General features: G+C 36.3%; 2 protein-coding genes across 2 annotated transcripts; one reads left to right on the top strand and one right to left on the bottom strand.

Annotated features, from left to right (window-relative positions):
- Positions 1–6: 6 nt before the first annotated feature.
- Positions 7–5,972, top strand: LOC109238759 (oxidation resistance protein 1-like). The gene is made up of 8 exons (XM_019405232.1): positions 7–243; positions 1,464–1,900; positions 1,997–2,069; positions 2,193–2,273; positions 2,844–2,907; positions 4,100–4,187; positions 4,294–4,378; positions 5,658–5,972. Exons 1-8 carry the CDS (start codon positions 151–153, stop codon positions 5,697–5,699), a joined length of 963 nt encoding a protein of 320 aa, XP_019260777.1. The 5' UTR covers positions 7–150; the 3' UTR covers positions 5,700–5,972.
- A 699-nt stretch (positions 5,973–6,671) lies between these two features.
- Positions 6,672–16,188, bottom strand: LOC109238758 (pre-mRNA-processing factor 19 homolog 2-like). The gene is made up of 18 exons (XM_019405231.1): positions 16,068–16,188; positions 15,862–15,947; positions 14,411–14,482; positions 14,218–14,280; positions 13,390–13,476; positions 12,812–12,956; positions 12,597–12,718; positions 12,279–12,395; positions 11,061–11,156; positions 10,851–10,910; positions 9,555–9,629; positions 8,722–8,826; positions 8,527–8,643; positions 8,329–8,406; positions 8,119–8,215; positions 7,643–7,694; positions 7,246–7,316; positions 6,672–7,146 (listed from the first exon to the last, which is right to left on the bottom strand). Exons 1-18 carry the CDS (start codon positions 16,078–16,080, stop codon positions 7,034–7,036), a joined length of 1,569 nt encoding a protein of 522 aa, XP_019260776.1. The 5' UTR covers positions 16,081–16,188; the 3' UTR covers positions 6,672–7,033.
- Between the last annotated feature and the right edge of the window lie 1,009 nt (positions 16,189–17,197).

The raw sequence follows: 17,197 nt of genomic DNA, 5'->3' as shown, positions 1-17,197 counted from the left end.
CCCTCTTCATCCAAAGTTCTTCCCTTTTATGCACATAACGTTCACATTGACCTTTTAGAAAACATACCCATTTTTTTGTTCTAAATTTTAAAGCTTCTGAATTGGGGTAGCAGCTAAAAATAGGAAAAAGAAAGAAAGTAGAAAAGAGGTATGAATGCCATAAAAGATACAGTTTCTGAGAAGCTTTCACGTCTTTTTTCTGATTCTCCTTCTAAATCTTCTGATCAACAACCTCCTGATCAGGTTCTTTTTCTCTCTTTCTCTATTTTAATTTTTTTTTATTTATAGAAGCCCCTATATTTTGTATGTGCATGTTGTTATGAGACTGAGATCTTTGCCTTTAATCTGTTTTTGAGGTTGATATTTTGATTATAAAGCAATGTCGTTGTAGTTTGAATATTATTGTTGTGATTAAGGTGGTGTCTGCGCCAACTTGCGCCCACCTCGACTATTTCACCTGGTACCTGTAATCTCCAGCCTACACAAGTACCGGGTAACTCGGCCCACCAAGATGTAGACATATGAGGAAGAACAATGTAGTTAGAAGTTAGAACATTAGAGTTTGAATCTTGATGATCCCTTAATGAGCTGACTAATCTGAAAATGTATTAAATTGGTTGTCCTTAAAAAATATATATTTAGAGAACTCTGTATTATGTGATGAGAATTATTTTTTCTTTCCTTATTAGAAGGATTAACTGGTTTTCATTATTGTTTACTTTGCCATGGGGCTTTGGTTTAGTGATAAAAGCGCAACACGATGTTGTGGATTAGGCGCTTATCATGAGTCCGAATCTTGTGCAGAGTCGCAAACAAAGCCTAGTATTTAAGTGGAGAAAGGTAGAGGGACATATGCCCGTTATCTACGGAGTTTCGAACTGTGCAGTAGCGGAAGCTCGGGGATTTCTCGGTTATGGAATTTCGAACTGTGCGCTAGCGGAAGCTCGAGATTTCTCGGTTATTAGTAAAAGAACTATTCCTTAGCTTTTGATAACAAAAGACAAGTTGGGTTAAGCACTAGTCATGTTGGTGTCCTTACATTAGGCGTTTGCGAGCTGTCTTTGAAGTCTTTCAGAGATTTGTATGTCAGTAGAAAGTGCAGAGAACCTCTAATGTTAAAGACCTCCAAGTTATTGAGTATTGGAATGAAACAGGTCCGATATAGGTGAAACGGATATTGAGGATTTATATAGCCACACCAGCAAGCTTTATCATGTTCCAAGAACAAATTTTTTATCGCAAAGAACACTTGACATTCTAACTGAAGCCCGTTGAATGCAACATGCTACATTTTTCCTATTTGGTCCTTTTGAAGTAGGATTTTGGTTTATTCAAGCAGAAATTTTATAGACTTATTTTCCCCTTTGTGTTTCCATATCAGAAGACTTACTGTTTTCTTAAGTATTTTAGTATGCAACCTTTGATTGACCTATTATTGTGACACTGTTTTTCTCTGTGTTTAGGCCAGGCCATACACCAAAGAGGGTAGATCTTTATCATCTATACTTTCTTTCTTTCTACCATCGACAAATTTTGTTAAGCTCAGAGATCAAAATGATGTCAAGTCACTTCAATCTCATTCTTTTACGTGGAGAAGTAAAAGTTTCTCATGGCGCGATAGACCTTTGGAAAGATACACAGATTGTGATGATCATGACGATTACAAAGAGATGCCAAACGAACCATTCTATACACCTAGATGTAATGGAGAACCTAATTCTGCAAGGAGTGTCGCCAGTGGTTTCGAAGCTTTTGAAGATGTTCCTGATGGAGACAATTTAGAGCAATCCGTGCCTAATCTCATTGATGATTCTGTTTTCATTTCTCCGGGCTTGTATGATTTTTTCCAGTCTTCCCTCCCTAATATAGTGAAAGGTTGTCAATGGGTCTTGTTATATAGGTAACTTCGACTTAAAACTAGTTTTTACTGCAAAATCTGTTGCAACTCTCGGGCTTGAATATTCATATTTATTCTGTTTATTTGAATGAAGGGCAGCACTGCGAAACATGGTATATCACTTCGTACTCTAATTCGCAAGAGCGCTGATACTTCTGGTCCTTGCTTACTGGTATTTTCGCCTCCACATTACTGCCATAACTTTTTGCGCATGCACTCCCGATATGTTAGCATTTTTTTTAAAAAAAATTCGTTATCAGTCAATGTGAATTTTTCGTAATCATGCTTGTTACAGATTACTGGTGATAAGCAAGGTGCTGTATTTGGTGGGTTGCTTGAGGCACCACTCAAGCCTACCGCGAAGAGGAAGTACCAAGTAATTTTTCTTTTCTCCTTTTATATGACACAAGTGATAATAGCCAGTATTGACTATCTTTAATCAATCCAAACTAAAGGTAAACTAATATTCAGACTCCAAACCACCATCTTTTGTTGTCTAGTTTTAAACACCCTTCCGCAAGAAGAAATAGTGTATATTCTTAGCAATCACGTAAAACAGTTTGAAAGGTGCTGTATTTGGTGGGTTGCTTGAGGCACCACTCAAGCCAACTGTGAAGTGAAAGTACCAAGTAATATTTCTTTTCTCCTTTTATATGAGACATGTGACAAACCGCATATTCATTTTCTTTAATCAATTTGAACTAATGGAGTAATGGTAAACTAATATTCAAAGAATAGATTACCAGCTTTTGTTCTCTAGTGTTACCCTTGGTAATTTTGCTTAGTCAAACACCCTTCCGCAAGAAGAAATATTTTATATTATTAGTAGTCACGTAAATATTTGAAACAAGTAGATATCTTTTGCCTTTTTCATCCTAACCGATCTCTTCTTTTTTTATATGTTTATATCCGATGCTAAGGTGCCTTCATTCTATGATTATGACAGGGAACAATTCAAACATTTGTATTCACAACTGTATATGGTGAACCAAGGCTATTTAGACCTACGGGTAAGTATATCACCAGGCTACTATACAAGTCCTTAAAAAGTAGTAACTGCAAATTTTCTTTAACAAGAAATTTTCAAGCTTGAATGGACTTTGTAATCCCAATTAAGTACATAGTGAGTTTGTCTAAACATTTTTGTATAGAAAATGGCTACTCTGAACTGTTGCATTTTATTGCATGTCCACCTCATGACTGAATTTCTGATAGAGCGGAGTTCAGCCCATTTTCCTTGCCATGTCAACTTGACTTATAGCAGACCGAGCTACTTATCTTCATTTAGGAGTTGAATCAGATCGACAAACCCTTATTTTATATTTCACCTGGATTGCAGTTCTCTTTGTTACATCTTAGACCGAGCTACTTATCTTCAATATAACATATTTGAATTTACAGATAACTATCAAAGGCCAACTTCAAACTAAATTGAGGTGATAAACATCTCTTATAAAGCTAACATTCTGTGATAATTATCAGCAAAGATGCTTTTCCTTAGTCCAATGCCTACCACATCCAGTTAATCTGTCACTTTATGAGATTCTTTCTGATCCATTAGTGTTGTATTTTTCATTTTTTTCTGCTTTCTTTTCGTTTGAGGAGCAGTGGTAATGGGTCAAAGTTTCCCTTTTCTACTGACCTATGTAGTGCGGACTCTCCAAAAATGATGGCGCACCCATGTCGGATCCTCCAAAAATGCACTACTTTTGGAGGATCCGACACGCACCCGGCAAAAGCAACATAGCTAATGACGCCTCTGAACTTATCTAGTGAGTTGGTACACCACACACAGCTCAGCTTCTCTTTCTGAGTTTGTCTAAGATTGTATGCCTTGAAATTAATCTGTAAGGCAGTTGAGGAATGCTACCATGCTATGTATTTTGTGTATCTTCTCCATTATACACAAAAGCCAAAAGAGATTATGTTGGTCTAAAATGTGTGTGTGTGTGTGTGTGTATAAAAAAAATTCTTCAATCATCACATATACTGATCATGTAGCTGTAGTCTTGTTGTATGATACTGCTCGAGCTTGCTGTGTAACTATCCGTATGGTTCTTAATATAAAAGGTAAACATTACTGACCTGTTTGATACATGTAATGCACAGTACAAAGACAAATCTCAGGAGCAAATTATCACTGAAGTAATCCATGAGAGGATGCATACATAAGCTAATCTTCTTATCTGTTTTTGGAATTAGGTGCCAACAGATATTTTTACTTGTGCATGAATGATTTCCTGGCACTTGGAGGCGGTGGACATTTCGCGTTATGCTTGGATGGAGATCTGTAAGTTTCTCTTCCTGGCATTCAACACTGTAGCTTGCAGATTTCTTCTTTTCTTTCTTACAATTTTCTGAAGTTCCATTTTTGTGATAAAATATTTTTGATGAAGGTTATCTGGCAATAGTGGACCTTGTGATACATTTGGGAACTCGAGCTTGGCACATAATGAAGAGTTTGAGTTGAAGAATGTTGAGGTAATTTCTTCTTTAATTATTAGTGTTCTTTCCCATTGATTATTCATAAATATAGCTTTTGTCTCTGGTTTCACCTACTCTCTGAGAAGCATCACTGACTCAGATCTTTAGCTCCACGTCACCTGTCCCACAAAAGAACATCACTGACTAATAAAAAGAGTTGCATAACTCGTGCAAAATTAAGAGGTAGGAAATTTTTAATTCCGCCTTTGGACTGTATTCAGAAAAAGGGGAAATTTTTGGTTTGGTTTTCCGTAAATTTAACCCTCTCCTTACTTTTCTAATCTGCAAGGATTGTCCACACATGTTATGCATTCATGTGGACAACACATGGATGCATAACAAAGGCACTTCTATTTTAAAAAGTTCGATCACAGTTGATCCAAAGATGAGGATAACTGGGAACCATAGTTACTTGAATTTTTCAAAGACTACATTTTGGGAACATCCGCCTCTTGCAGAAATGCAGGGTTAGGCTGCGTACAATAGACCCTTGTGGTCCAGCCCTTCCCCGGACCCCGCGCATAGCGGGAGCTTAGTGCACCGGGCTGTCCTTTTTACATTTTGGAAAGGTCAACAAAATTCAAATGATGTTATAAAGCACTCATAAAGAGGTCTCTTAGAGAAGGATAAAAATAGAAAATATATTGAAGAACAATTCTCAACTGATGTGTTATCATTCAGAAGGGGAGCCTTGGAACAAAGGTCAAGTTGTCTCCGTGTGACTTATAGGCCACGGGTTCGAGCCGTGGAATCAGCCAATGATGCTTGCATCAGGGTAGGCTGCCTACAACACCCCCACCCCCACCCCCACCCCCACCCCCCTGGAGTGTGGCCCTTCTCTGGCTCCTGCATGAACGTCGGATGCTTTGTGCACCGAGCTGCCCTTTGTGTTGTTTTCATTTACAATTTAAGGTAATAGATTAGGCCTTAGGGCAGGAAAAGATAATCATTTTATAAGGTTGTTCTAGTGTTGGGGAAGCTTATAAGAGTCAAGCCGCTCTGCTCTCATATCAAACCAACCGATTATTGATAAGGACTATGGCTTAAATAAGTCAAATAGGATCATTCACCAATGCCTGAAAGCTTAAGCTGTCTCAAACTCACTAGTAAGGTGTTCTAAAACGCGGACACTTTACATGTCATAGCAGACTCAGGAAAATTATTTAGACAATTTCCTCAAAATAGTACTACCAATCTTGTCCAGTGAGTATACTGTTTGGATACTTTGCTGAACATTCTACTACCAATGTTTGACAATTTCTTTTTCTTGATGCAGTTGTGGGGTTTTACACATGCATCTCGGTACCTTACCTCGTAGCAAGCTTGAAATGTTATTTTTCTTTTTTACCTGTTAAAAATTAGAAATATGATTATTTATTCTTTCATGTCCAAGAAGCATTCGTCTCCATTTTGATCTTGGAGTGTTCCTGCTGTACATGGACAAGTTGTATTAAGAAATGAGATTCTAGTTAGTGTAGATTAAATTAGCTAATCATTATGATTGTAAGTACTCATTCTTCTTGTTTATAACATTATGGATCCTTCTAGCCTGCAAAGGCTCTTCTAATCATACAAAATACAGGTTTTAGCACTCATGGTGTGTTTTTGGATAAACTCTATAAAAAAAAATGAGTGTTGTACAAACCACAGCAGTTAAATATTCTGCACATAATTTGTAGTTAAGCTATTTGTTTATTACCTTTGCTTATTGAGTGTTCTGGCAATGACTTCCCTTTGCGAAGGCCAATATATAACAACGACAAACCCAGCATAATCTCACAAGTGAGGTCCGGGTTGCGAAGGCCAATACATGCTTCTTAAAATCTACACACTAATGCTGGTAATCGTAATTACATGAGCATTATTATCGATCACTAGAAAATAGATCATACTCTATCCAGTCATCCTCTGAGTCTATAATTAGGATCGGATTATCTATGAATCCGTTCATTAATTTTCCAACAACGCAGACACAGATGCATGTGTGACAACGTTCATTCTTTTTTATGGTATTTTAAAAAGTTGTAACCAATCTTATTATTTTCCAAAAAGTTGAGAAATCGCCACCAAGTTCAAGCGAACCAGATATGGTGCTAATAGCATTAAGATGGATGGATAGTTGTATAAACGATGCTTCACTGGTTCAGGTCCGTTTTGCTACTCTCACCAATAAGGTCCCAATGTTAGATTCTGAAGAACCAACAGTTCTGTCGGAGAAGACGGTTTTGCTGTCGTTAGATTGTGTGTCAACGTGAGCCAACATCAGCAGAAAGGAGAATAAGACAGAAGGTTGTATTCAAAATCTAAGTCCAAAATCTGAGTCCGAATTGGGCACTTTAAGCAAGTTCTAATTTTCCTGAGCACGTCTTGTTTTTTAATGGAAAATGGATAGCGGATACATATGAATGAATTATATATCACTATTCAAGAATTGTTTTACAACACTTCTATATTATACCATGTTAGTGGTAAATATATTTCCCTGCTTCCCCTGCTAGAATGGAACTATATTGAACAAAAAACCACTGAAGTTACACTTGAAAGAGCAATAAATCTCTGTCAACCTCTTTCTTCACCCTGCAAGATAAATGTGCCGACCCCGCAGCAGGAGTTGTAGGACTAGTTATCTCCTTTTAACTCCTCTAACTGAGCCTAACTCTCTGATTGATCCTCCCCAGGCAGCCCGAATATTCTTAAATTCCGATCCATGGATCCAACAGCTATGTATTTCGCATCTGGTCCGAATTTCAGACATGTTGCTTTACCTGCATGAGACAATAACAGACTCCATCTAAATAAACAGGGATGAAACAGAGGACATCAAAAGCACAAATAGGCAAAAAGAGCGAGCAGAGAAAGCTTACCTGTGCCTGACAAGTCAGGGAAAGTTTTGATGAGATTCCATTCGGACTTGACACTTGCAGCTTGATGAACTCTGATTCGGCGCAAAATTATGTTGATATTAATTCCAATGTATCAACAGAAAGTTCCAAATAGCAATCAGCATTTAAATGCATAATGGAATGGAGGACAGTCATAATCAAAGTAACAACAATGACAATGACAACAACACCTTCATCCCATTCTAGTTGGGCTAATAACTAAAGCCTCATTGATCACCCAGTAAGGTGTAGGGTGATGACAAAGGACAAAATATAAGTTCAAGCAAAATTAGGACACTTGAACAACAGATGTTCTAAGGGGGTAAATGCACCTTCCTTATCCAGTAACCAGCACGGGAAGTTTGTAAATAAGTTTTACCTTATATCTGAGCCTCCTAATGCAAGATAACTTCCACTGTGGTCAAATTCCACTGCAAGTACAGAAGAAGCAGCTGGTCAGTTTTTAAATGCATAGAAATTCCCATAGAAGATACAATCACCTTAGTAAATGATTACAAACTGCAGTAATGAAAGACATTTAAGATATCATTCGTACAAAAATTATCTTTAAAAGCAAGTTTGACACGTAACCATAACATTATGAAGCATCAGAAAGGAAAAGGGTTGAAGTGCCCCAAAAGGGAAATGATCCATATGTACATGCAACTCCTAAAGATAGTATAATCATATATATTATAGTTCATACATAAAACAAGAAACTTGGCTTTTAAACTGCTTAGTGCGCACTAAAAGTCGGAATTTTGCTAAACCACTAGCGAAGTTCTTTTGATTAACACAGCTCTTCTAAGATATTTTTCGTGCCGAACTCCAGTAGAATGTAGTTAGTATTTATACCTGATTGAGTTGCTGTATCTTCATCATAAGGAGTAAAGCTTCTGAAGTTTCTCAATTTGCGTAAATCCCAAAGTTTGACACCATCTTGAGCTGCGGTCTGAAAAAATAGTGAAAAAAGGAAACCCACCAGTTAAAATTTTAATCATAAAACTCAGGTAATGCTGGTAAAAGAATGGTCAACAAAGGTTCATTCAGTAACAGAATACTCACTGCTAAGAAATAACCATTTTCTGAGAAGGAGATTGCAGTTACTGCTCCAACATGGCCATCAAATTTTGCAACATTTGCCTATAAAGCAAGCACCAAAAGGGAATCCAAAGAAAAAAGAAAAGGATGAGGAACAGTAAAAACACTAAGATAGAAGAGGAATTACATCAGTAGCTTATGCAGCTCTTCAAGAATACACACCTGGCTTTTTACATCCCATATCTTGACCAGAGCCCCCGAAGTTCCTGCTCCAAGGATCAGACCATCAGGATGAAAAGCTGCAGATGTGTAGCCCTCAGATTCTGAAGCATCTGCTACCTGCATTAGAACTTTAGAGTTGATGACCCCAGAATCCTGAAAATTGTTTCTGGAAAAGAGAACAAAGGAGCAAGATACCTGAGCAAGGCATAAACCAGAAGCAAGTTCATAAAAACACCATGTGCCATCAAGAGAAGCAGTCACAAAGTACTTATTGGTTGCATGGACTGTGACAGCTTGCACCTGAATTTATTGGTAGATAAATTAACGTTAAAAATTCCTATAGTTAACAGAGAGCAAAAATTTCAGTTGCGGGACCATATTGTGAAGTCGAAGTAACATTCATGCTCTGAAGAACTTGTCTAATAAAACAAGGCAGGGAACAAGGTATTACCAATTTCCACAGAAAATCTTAGGTTTTTCCCACAAGCAAGTGGAATGGTGTTAAGAGCATTCCTTCCTTTGACCCACTCAAGTATGTATTTTAGAGGTGGAAAATAACAATGCGGCTAGCTCTGGTAAAGAAATAATGACATCTACAGCCAGCTATCTTCTCTCTTTTCGCTCCTGTCTCTCTCTAGCTAAAAATTGTTCCTTTTCTCAAATTTTGTTCATATTGCTTCCTCACAGATATTCATGGTGAAACATAGACAACCATTAAATCATACAACTAAGCATCAGCCCCTATGGAATGACTTCCATCCCAATTTTTCACCACTTAGGCACGGATCTCTTTCATTCCAGCCTAAGAAAGAAACATCCAAATGGCGAACCTAAAGCGTAGGTCGAATATCAATGCAACCAACCACAAAGTGCATTCTAAGTTTGAGAGCCAAAGCAAAATAAGGTTTTTCATAATCCATCTTAATTCGTCAAATCAGGATAACTAGTAGCACCTTGTTAAAATATTCAAAAAGCCAAACAACATCATAACTTTCAGTATTAATAAATGAGATAACAAGATGAAGTACCTCAGCACTGTGATCCTTCAAAGTATGCTTACAGTCATAATTTCCATTTTCAGAGCTTTGCCACACACGTACTGTCTGCAAAGGTCAACTGCAGAAGTTCAATAGAACATGGAAGGCAAGAAAAATACATGCACCAGTTATGCAATTGAACTTCAAGCAATTACAGCATTTAACTTACCCATCTAAATTGATAAGTAACATCTGAAACTAAAGCTGTTCTTATGTTTCATATGTACCACTTTTCAATCCTACCTCAACCAGATCTTAACCTAGAAATGAAGGACAAAGGAATCACTAACGAACACACAAGTTTGACCAACATGCCCTTTATCTTTATTTAGCATTCTGTTCTTTAAAGCATATCAAATAGTATAATTTTGTGGCAAAGCAAATTGTCACCAAATATTTCGGATTTAAAGAGATTCTGTACTTTCACAGTTAAATCTTGGATACCATGTATTTCTATATCCTTCATAAGTAAACCCACCTTTCATTAATTCCAAACAACTCGACCCATACCACCATATGGTAGGAAACACTGGGAGAAGTAAATGTTCTAAATGACAAAGAAGAAGATGAAGTTGACTATCAATGAGAATACGATCATGACAACTGAATCCAAAAAACAACACACAGGAAAGCAGTGTTTTAAAAAGCGATCGCTTCATCGCTTTAAGCGAGAAGCGATGCGAAGCGATAGGCCTTCGCTTTTTTGAAGCTGAGGCGACTCGGCCAGCAGAAGCGATGGCTTCAGTCAACATGGGCCAATCTTTTTTAAAAAAAACGATTGGGTCTTTTTTTTATTATACAAAACATAGACCCCAAAGTGAACTGAAGACATTTCTTCTCTTCTTCCCTTCCATCGACCTTGCTGCTGCTTCTAGGGTTCCGTCCATCAGCCTCCGGTCTAGGTAATTTCTTCTTCTTTTCTTCTTTCTTCTTCTTCTCCTTTTTTCTTCTCCTTTTTTTCTCTTTTCTTTCTTCTTCTTCCCGTTCGTCTGCTCACTGCTAGGGCAGGTGCGTTTTTTTTCTTTTTTTCCCTTTTTATTCTTCTTATTTAGCCTTTATTTATTAATTTTATGTGTATTTCACTCTATAAAGTTAATTATTTTATATGTTACATTATGTTTTTTAAGAATTGCGCTTCACTTCAATAAAGCGTGCGCTTAGCTTAGCACTTTGCTTTTGAAGCGAGGCAAGCCCCTGTCGCTTTTTGCGCTTCTCGCTCTCAAAAACACTGCAGAAAAGGAACAAGTCAACTGCAACTTCCGATCAAACAGAGTCAAACAGGTTTACCTTATCTGCAGAGCCAGTAACTACTAGTTCACCCTCAGCAGCAAATCTGACACTGTTAACCTAAAAAAGAAGAATATGAGCCACAAATTCGTTGCGGGTAAGGTTAATGAATAAATAAGTATTAATCAGGATATCAAAAAAGGAGGATATCATGAATCAGACATCCTTGCTTGGAATAAAATTATGACGTATTGGAAAAAGATAACAGACCCTCTTTGAGTGACCACTTAGTGTCGATACAATCTGCCCTGAAGGCCGATCAAAGACCACAGCATTTGAATCAACTCCACCAGTAGCAATGATGTCCTAATACATAGGCAAAAAAAAAAAATTGAGCTACCAATATTAAGTTTGGTGATACATCTTCTACATGAAAAGAAGACATAACCATTAACCGAGATAACAAGATGCAAATGCAGTGTCTGATAAGTGACAGCACTTGACACCAATACAGTGTGACTATATTTTTTGGTAAAGCACAATGCATATATTTAAATTTGACAATAAATTTATTATGAGCAATTAAATGTGTGAAGATTCTACAACAGGGAACATCCTCGAAAAGTATGCAAAGGTCCTAGCACCGGACTAAACCTACCCATTAAAAATATATATAGTACAGTTTACCAGTAAAGTATTTTTGCTCATTGACCACAATGCTTTTAGCTTGAAAGGAATTCAAGAGGTAATCCTTAGACATTTTGTTCCTAATAAAAGGTTATTGACCTGTGATTAAGCAGGAATACAGCAATAACATTGGCTTTCAAGATATCATTAGCTTTTCTACATCAGATTTACTACTTACATCCCTCTTAGAGAGACATATGGAGTCTATCAGATAGCGCACTCTAGAAAAGAGGAGCCATGGTTTGAGAATGTACAGAAGGGTAATAGCTTTGCGAGTTGCACAAAAATCATAAGCATTTCCTGTTTCGTAAATTTAAAATGAAATTGTGAACTCAGGCAACTAAACATGAAATGCAATCAAGCGTAGTATATTTTTTCTTCTCAAGAAATGAGTTCTCCAGAACAATACTGAACAGATATTAAGTGAACATCATATGCATACTTTTGAGAAGGTTAAGAATATAAATTACCAGCTCACTTTTAAGACCTTAGTCAAAGCACCTGATACTGTAAAACTTATTGTGCCTTGGACGAAGTCCAGTGAAAACTGCTGATATTCTTAAGATAAGCACTCATAATTCATGTAGAAACAAAGAAGCAACAAACCCTAGGCAACTGTACATAGCCAGAAGTTCTGCTAACAAAATGACTCATATATCCACTTCTGTAGTTCAGAGATGCAATCATAATCAAAATGATCAGTTGCTCGGCGTCGTGTATGAGCAAGAAAGGGAAGTGAATAGATGAACAAGAATTGAAAAAGAATCAATAATAATAGTCCAGATAAAGATGGACCCATACCTTAGGATAATGGATATCCAGAGACAAAATGCCTGGTTTGTTTGTTTTATGAAGAGGATAACTATTCAGCTGGGTATATCTTTCAACAGCATCAACAGGAGCCAATGTTGCAGAAATCTAGGTGGCAAACAAAAGTTGTATAATCATTTTGCATTCAAACTGGGGGAAAGCTAAATAGCTCATATACTAGTGACTTTAAAATGTTCATACAATTAATTTAAAAGAGGAAAGCATATAAGCTAGAAGATGAGCGGGGAAAGAATAACACCATAACAACATCTTTCCGATTTATGGAGTTTTTTCCATAGCAGAGATTACCTGTCGCCGTTTCCTTTGCTGTGAAAGAGCAGCATTACAATCTTGAAGCTCTTTAATAACATCGCCTGATATTCCTGGGCGAATTTTCTTACCACCAGGACCCATCTCCTCCTCCTCCGCAGCTATTTATACAAGTTGATTACACAAATCAGCAAGTATGGAAAGAAAAATGGCATATTATAGACCTAACAGTAAAATTCAAAAAAATCAAGGACCTCTTTTCCCATTGCTTAAAGCAGCACCATTAGTTGCGGTTGTAGTTGCTTCCATGGGTACTTGTCTTTCAGCCTGTGCAAGCAATGCTCTTGCCTCGTCCCTTTCCTTTTTCAGCCTAGCAATTACCCGGCATGCAGCATCATGCTGCCAAGAAAGGGCAGATACTTTCAGCAAAGAATACTTCTTTTCTATAAAGAGCAAAGAATGCAACAGATAGACATGCATGTCCATACAAGAGGCAAACAAGTAGGCAACAGAGGAATATGAAAGAAAGGGAAAGGGCCATATTTCAATCATAGAATATGAGAGAGAAAACATTTGAGATGCAAAAGAGTACGATAAAAAATGAGAAATATGATTGAGCATTTTGATGTCATAAAATCATTTGATTCATTCACAAAGACAGTGCTAAAAAGATATGGTAGGAAGGCTATCCATGAACCCCTATCAAGCCCAACAACCTATATAAACAAACAGGAATTCTTTATTTGCACCAAGACTATAAATGAGGAAAGGAGCTCTATAAATTCCTTAAGCTTGTCTCAATGCTTTGAAAGATGCTCTATATTATTATTACCTGATATAGAGCATGACTCAGCTCTTGCCTTGCAGTATGTAATTGTTGTTCCAATGCAAAATTGGATAGCATCAGACCATCCCACTCCTATAAGACAAAATAAAATTATGATTTAGACCCATCAATGTAAAATATAAAGATTTTTATATAGATATATAGCACTAAAAAGGAATCTAATATTACAGATCCGCGTTTGACTCCAACTACCAACCTCAGCTGTATAGTATACATGAAATTAAAATGTACAAGATTTAAAATTCTATCAGATATTGCATACATGCTATCCGGAGTAACAATAAGAAAAGAAAAAAAAGACACAAGAACTAAAAAACTAAATAAAGTGATCTCAATTGTGCAACAAATGCTGCCTTTGAAAGGAGAAGGAAGAGGACATTAATCATTTGTTTCTTCACTGCAAGTACACAACACAGTTTTGGCATTTCGTTTTCAATTTTATATCATGGGTCTAAAGTGGTGCATGCCTGTTTCTACATTTTAGTTTCTTCAAACTTGGCATAGGAAGGATCTACACAATGCCTCATATCCTTATAGAGGCACAATTCCAGCTGCCACTTGGTGAGCCATTTGGAAGGAAAGTAGCATTAGATTTAGACTTTCTAGCTCATTATACAACTTAATGGCCTCAATATTTTGGTTCTAACTCCTCCCAGCATTACCTTTTTGTTGGTAATTCAATATAAGTTACACTTCACCTATCAAAAAAGACTGATTTCATACTACGCCTCACCTCAGAGTTTTCTAATCTATTTATGTTGCAAGTAATGCATAGAGAACGGAAGTAGAAAATCTAGGATCAGAAATACATACTATCTGAAACATTCCCAACATCCCAGGAATACTGGCGGCCTGCACAGGTCGGGGCTTCACTATCTGCAAAAGGTCCCAAGTAAAGGAAGCTGCACTATAAAAGCCCATTTGACATCATATGGTATAGAAACTTCAAAATTGCTGTCAAACACTACAAGCAAATCATGCTAATAAACTTCAAATGGATTTGTACCTTGCCAGTTTTAACTGGAATAATGTCATCCAATGTCAGTGGCTCTCCAGTGACTGGACATTTACCATAATCCTGTACGAACAAAAAGAAACGGAAAAATAGAAGGATCACACCAAGCAAACATGAAAAAATGCAAAATATTTGTCCCATAAATCAAATGTATTTATTAATGTTACTCCAAGTTTGCATCGTATTACAGAACTACATCATACAAGCACATATTAAAACTCCCGAAATCTAAGCGATCATCTATTCAAATCAGAATTTCATGTACACACTAAATATACAAGGTAGACAAAAGAGAATTCTTAATGCAACAATGAACTCTTGATTCTTGGCCCCTTCTGCCCTTCGAAAGTTTTCAATCTCTCTATATAATCCAAAAAAAGAAAATACAAAAGGGTGCCATATTACAACAAATAAAATGAGAAAATGGAGCATATACCTAGAAATCATTAGACACCACATTAAACATATTTTGAAACAAAAATTATAATATTGCTTACCAAAAAACTAGGAAAACTTTCCAATGATAAAATTGAAAATTAAGGTGTAAATAATTTAATTGCTCTGTTCAGTTTTTTTCCTCCGAAAAGAAGCTGACTTGGCCCAAGTCAAAGATAGGGAACATCACATCAACCTACTCCTAGCTATCAAGATAACCTAGGTCAATTCTCTTAGTTCAGTAGGAGGGGCAGAGATGGAAGTTCAAAGAGATAGAGACCAATAAATTCCAAATTTGTGCTAATGGGTAGACATGTAGAATCATCCAACCAAATAACATTCTTAGCCGCAATTACATAATCATAACTTTGGGTTCTAATTTTATTTACATACAATCAAACAATCATTTTTTAGGACGGTGGTATTCAGGCCAATTTGTGCACACCTCGACTATTCCACCGGATACTTGTATCTTATACCAGCAAAGATACCAGGAAACTACAATCAGTCAATCATATTAAACTTTACAGACCAATATTACACTCAGTATGGGAGCTATATGAATTTTCTACTATTCACTCCGATCTTATCATGTCCCCTTGGTTTTTATATTAAGCAACTCTCTTTACTTTTGTGTTTATGATAGTGGTTTCCCGGCCAGCTTGCTTACACCTCAACTAATTCCATTCGTACCTGCTACCTCCTGCCAGTACAGGTACCGAGTAACTATGTCCACCAAAAACTTAGACAGATGGGAATAACTACCTAGTATTTTTTACTCCATTGGGATTAGAACCTAAGACCTCATGTTAAGCCGTTCTCTTTACTAAGCACAAATAAAACCCTCCACTCATACACATTCTCAAATTCTAAACCTTATTTACTTCAAATTTTACTTTAATGACTAAGATAAGCAACACAAAACAACTTCCACATAAATAAGAAAAAGAAGAATACCCATGAAAATATGTTCACGCACTAAACACACAGTAATAAAAAAAACTAACCGAGATGTGTCTTTCAATTAAACGCTTCTCAAAAATAAGTCCGGATTTCATTGACACTACTGGCACTTCCGGTACCTCACCGGAAACTGCACGTACAATTGAGAAAACATAGAAAACGATAAATCAGATATAAAAAACATAAAAGCATATATTAAAGGTATGAAGAAAATGCATAAAGAGTACGTATAGAAGGGATTGGGAGTTACTTGAACAGTTCATTGTTGAAAATTGAGAGCTAGGGTTTTGGATTGAGAGCTGAGTTTCTAGTTCGCCGTGAGCAGAAGCGAGAGCAGCTGATGAGCAGTGACAGCTAAAGAGGAAAAAAAATCAAAATTTGAGGGTTAATGAATTGTTGTAAATATAGAATTGATACCCGACCCAAATTGAAACGGATGGATCATGACCCGGCTTCCTCTTTTTGTATTATTTTTTCAAAATTACTTTTGAATTAGGAAACTTAACTAGGAGGGTGTTTGGCTAAGCTTATAAGCTGGTCAAACTGGCTTATAAGTACTTTTTGGCTTATCTATGCATTTGGTAAAATTAAAAGTGCTTATAAATTAAGTGTTTATAAGCCAAAAATAAGCCAAAAGCCATAAGTTGGTCTCCCCCAGCTTATCAAATTTCAGCTTATAAGCACTTTAGGTTTGACCAAAATATTTACTATCCTATCCCTAAAATACTTCTTTTTAAAACAAAACTCTCTTTATACCCAGTTCTTCAGCTGCTTATTATTAATTTCAGCACTTTTATCCAAACACGTAACTGCTTATTTTTTAAATCAGCTTCAGCACCTAAAAGTGCTTTTTAGTACATAATGCTTATCAGCTACTCTAAATCAGCTAACACAAACGGACTCTAGGTAAGTACTACACTACTACTCGCTCTTGTTCCTTTAAACTTTAAAAAATAATTTAACTGAATTGTACTTATTTATTCTTTGATCTCATTTAATCACTATTATTTTTTTCACTATATTAATTTATTTTCATATTTATTGGAGTAAGGGTAAAGGTATACAAAACTTATTAACGCTTTCTTCATTTCTTTTACAATGACAAGTATTTTGAATTAATTATTTTAGTAACTGTAACAACTAAGAGCGAGAGAGAGAAAGCATATTTAACACACCCATATTTACTATAGGCAACTCCTTGTAATCAGCTTTTACATTATATGGTATTATCAAATAATATTTTTAAATTATTAGGTCGTTATCTTGTAAACTAATATTGTGAGCTACATTATTATATAAATATTATTTATGTCATCAAATTGTATTTTTTTATATCCTCGGCGTATGAAGTTAAAGCCATCAGTTAACTAGAATACATAA

This window comes from Nicotiana attenuata, unplaced genomic scaffold (assembly GCF_001879085.1).
Source record: "Nicotiana attenuata strain UT unplaced genomic scaffold, NIATTr2, whole genome shotgun sequence".
In the NCBI taxonomy this organism is placed as follows: Eukaryota; Viridiplantae; Streptophyta; class Magnoliopsida; order Solanales; family Solanaceae; genus Nicotiana; species Nicotiana attenuata.
Note: the sequence above shows the minus strand (reverse complement) of the source record. Positions and strands in the feature narration are given on the sequence as shown.

What these genes read in the sequence shown, in the direction of transcription:
- LOC109238759 (XM_019405232.1), top strand. Translation starts at nt 151, where the DNA reads ATGAATGCCATAAAAGATACAGTTTCTGAGAAGCTTTCACGTCTTTTT. An exon ending in CCGCGAAGAGGAAGTACCAA is followed by an intron (nt 2,274 to 2,843) that starts GTAATTTTTCTT and finishes TGATTATGACAG; the next exon opens with GGAACAATTCAAACATTTGT. An exon ending in TTGAGTTGAAGAATGTTGAG is followed by an intron (nt 4,379 to 5,657) that starts GTAATTTCTTCT and finishes TTCTTGATGCAG; the next exon opens with TTGTGGGGTTTTACACATGC.
- LOC109238758 (XM_019405231.1), bottom strand. An exon ending in TGAGTCATGCTCTATATCAG is followed by an intron (nt 12,957 to 13,389) that starts GTAATAATAATA and finishes CTTTCTTGGCAG; the next exon opens with CATGATGCTGCATGCCGGGT. An exon ending in TAAGTGGTCACTCAAAGAGG is followed by an intron (nt 10,911 to 11,060) that starts GTCTGTTATCTT and finishes CTTCTTTTTTAG; the next exon opens with GTTAACAGTGTCAGATTTGC.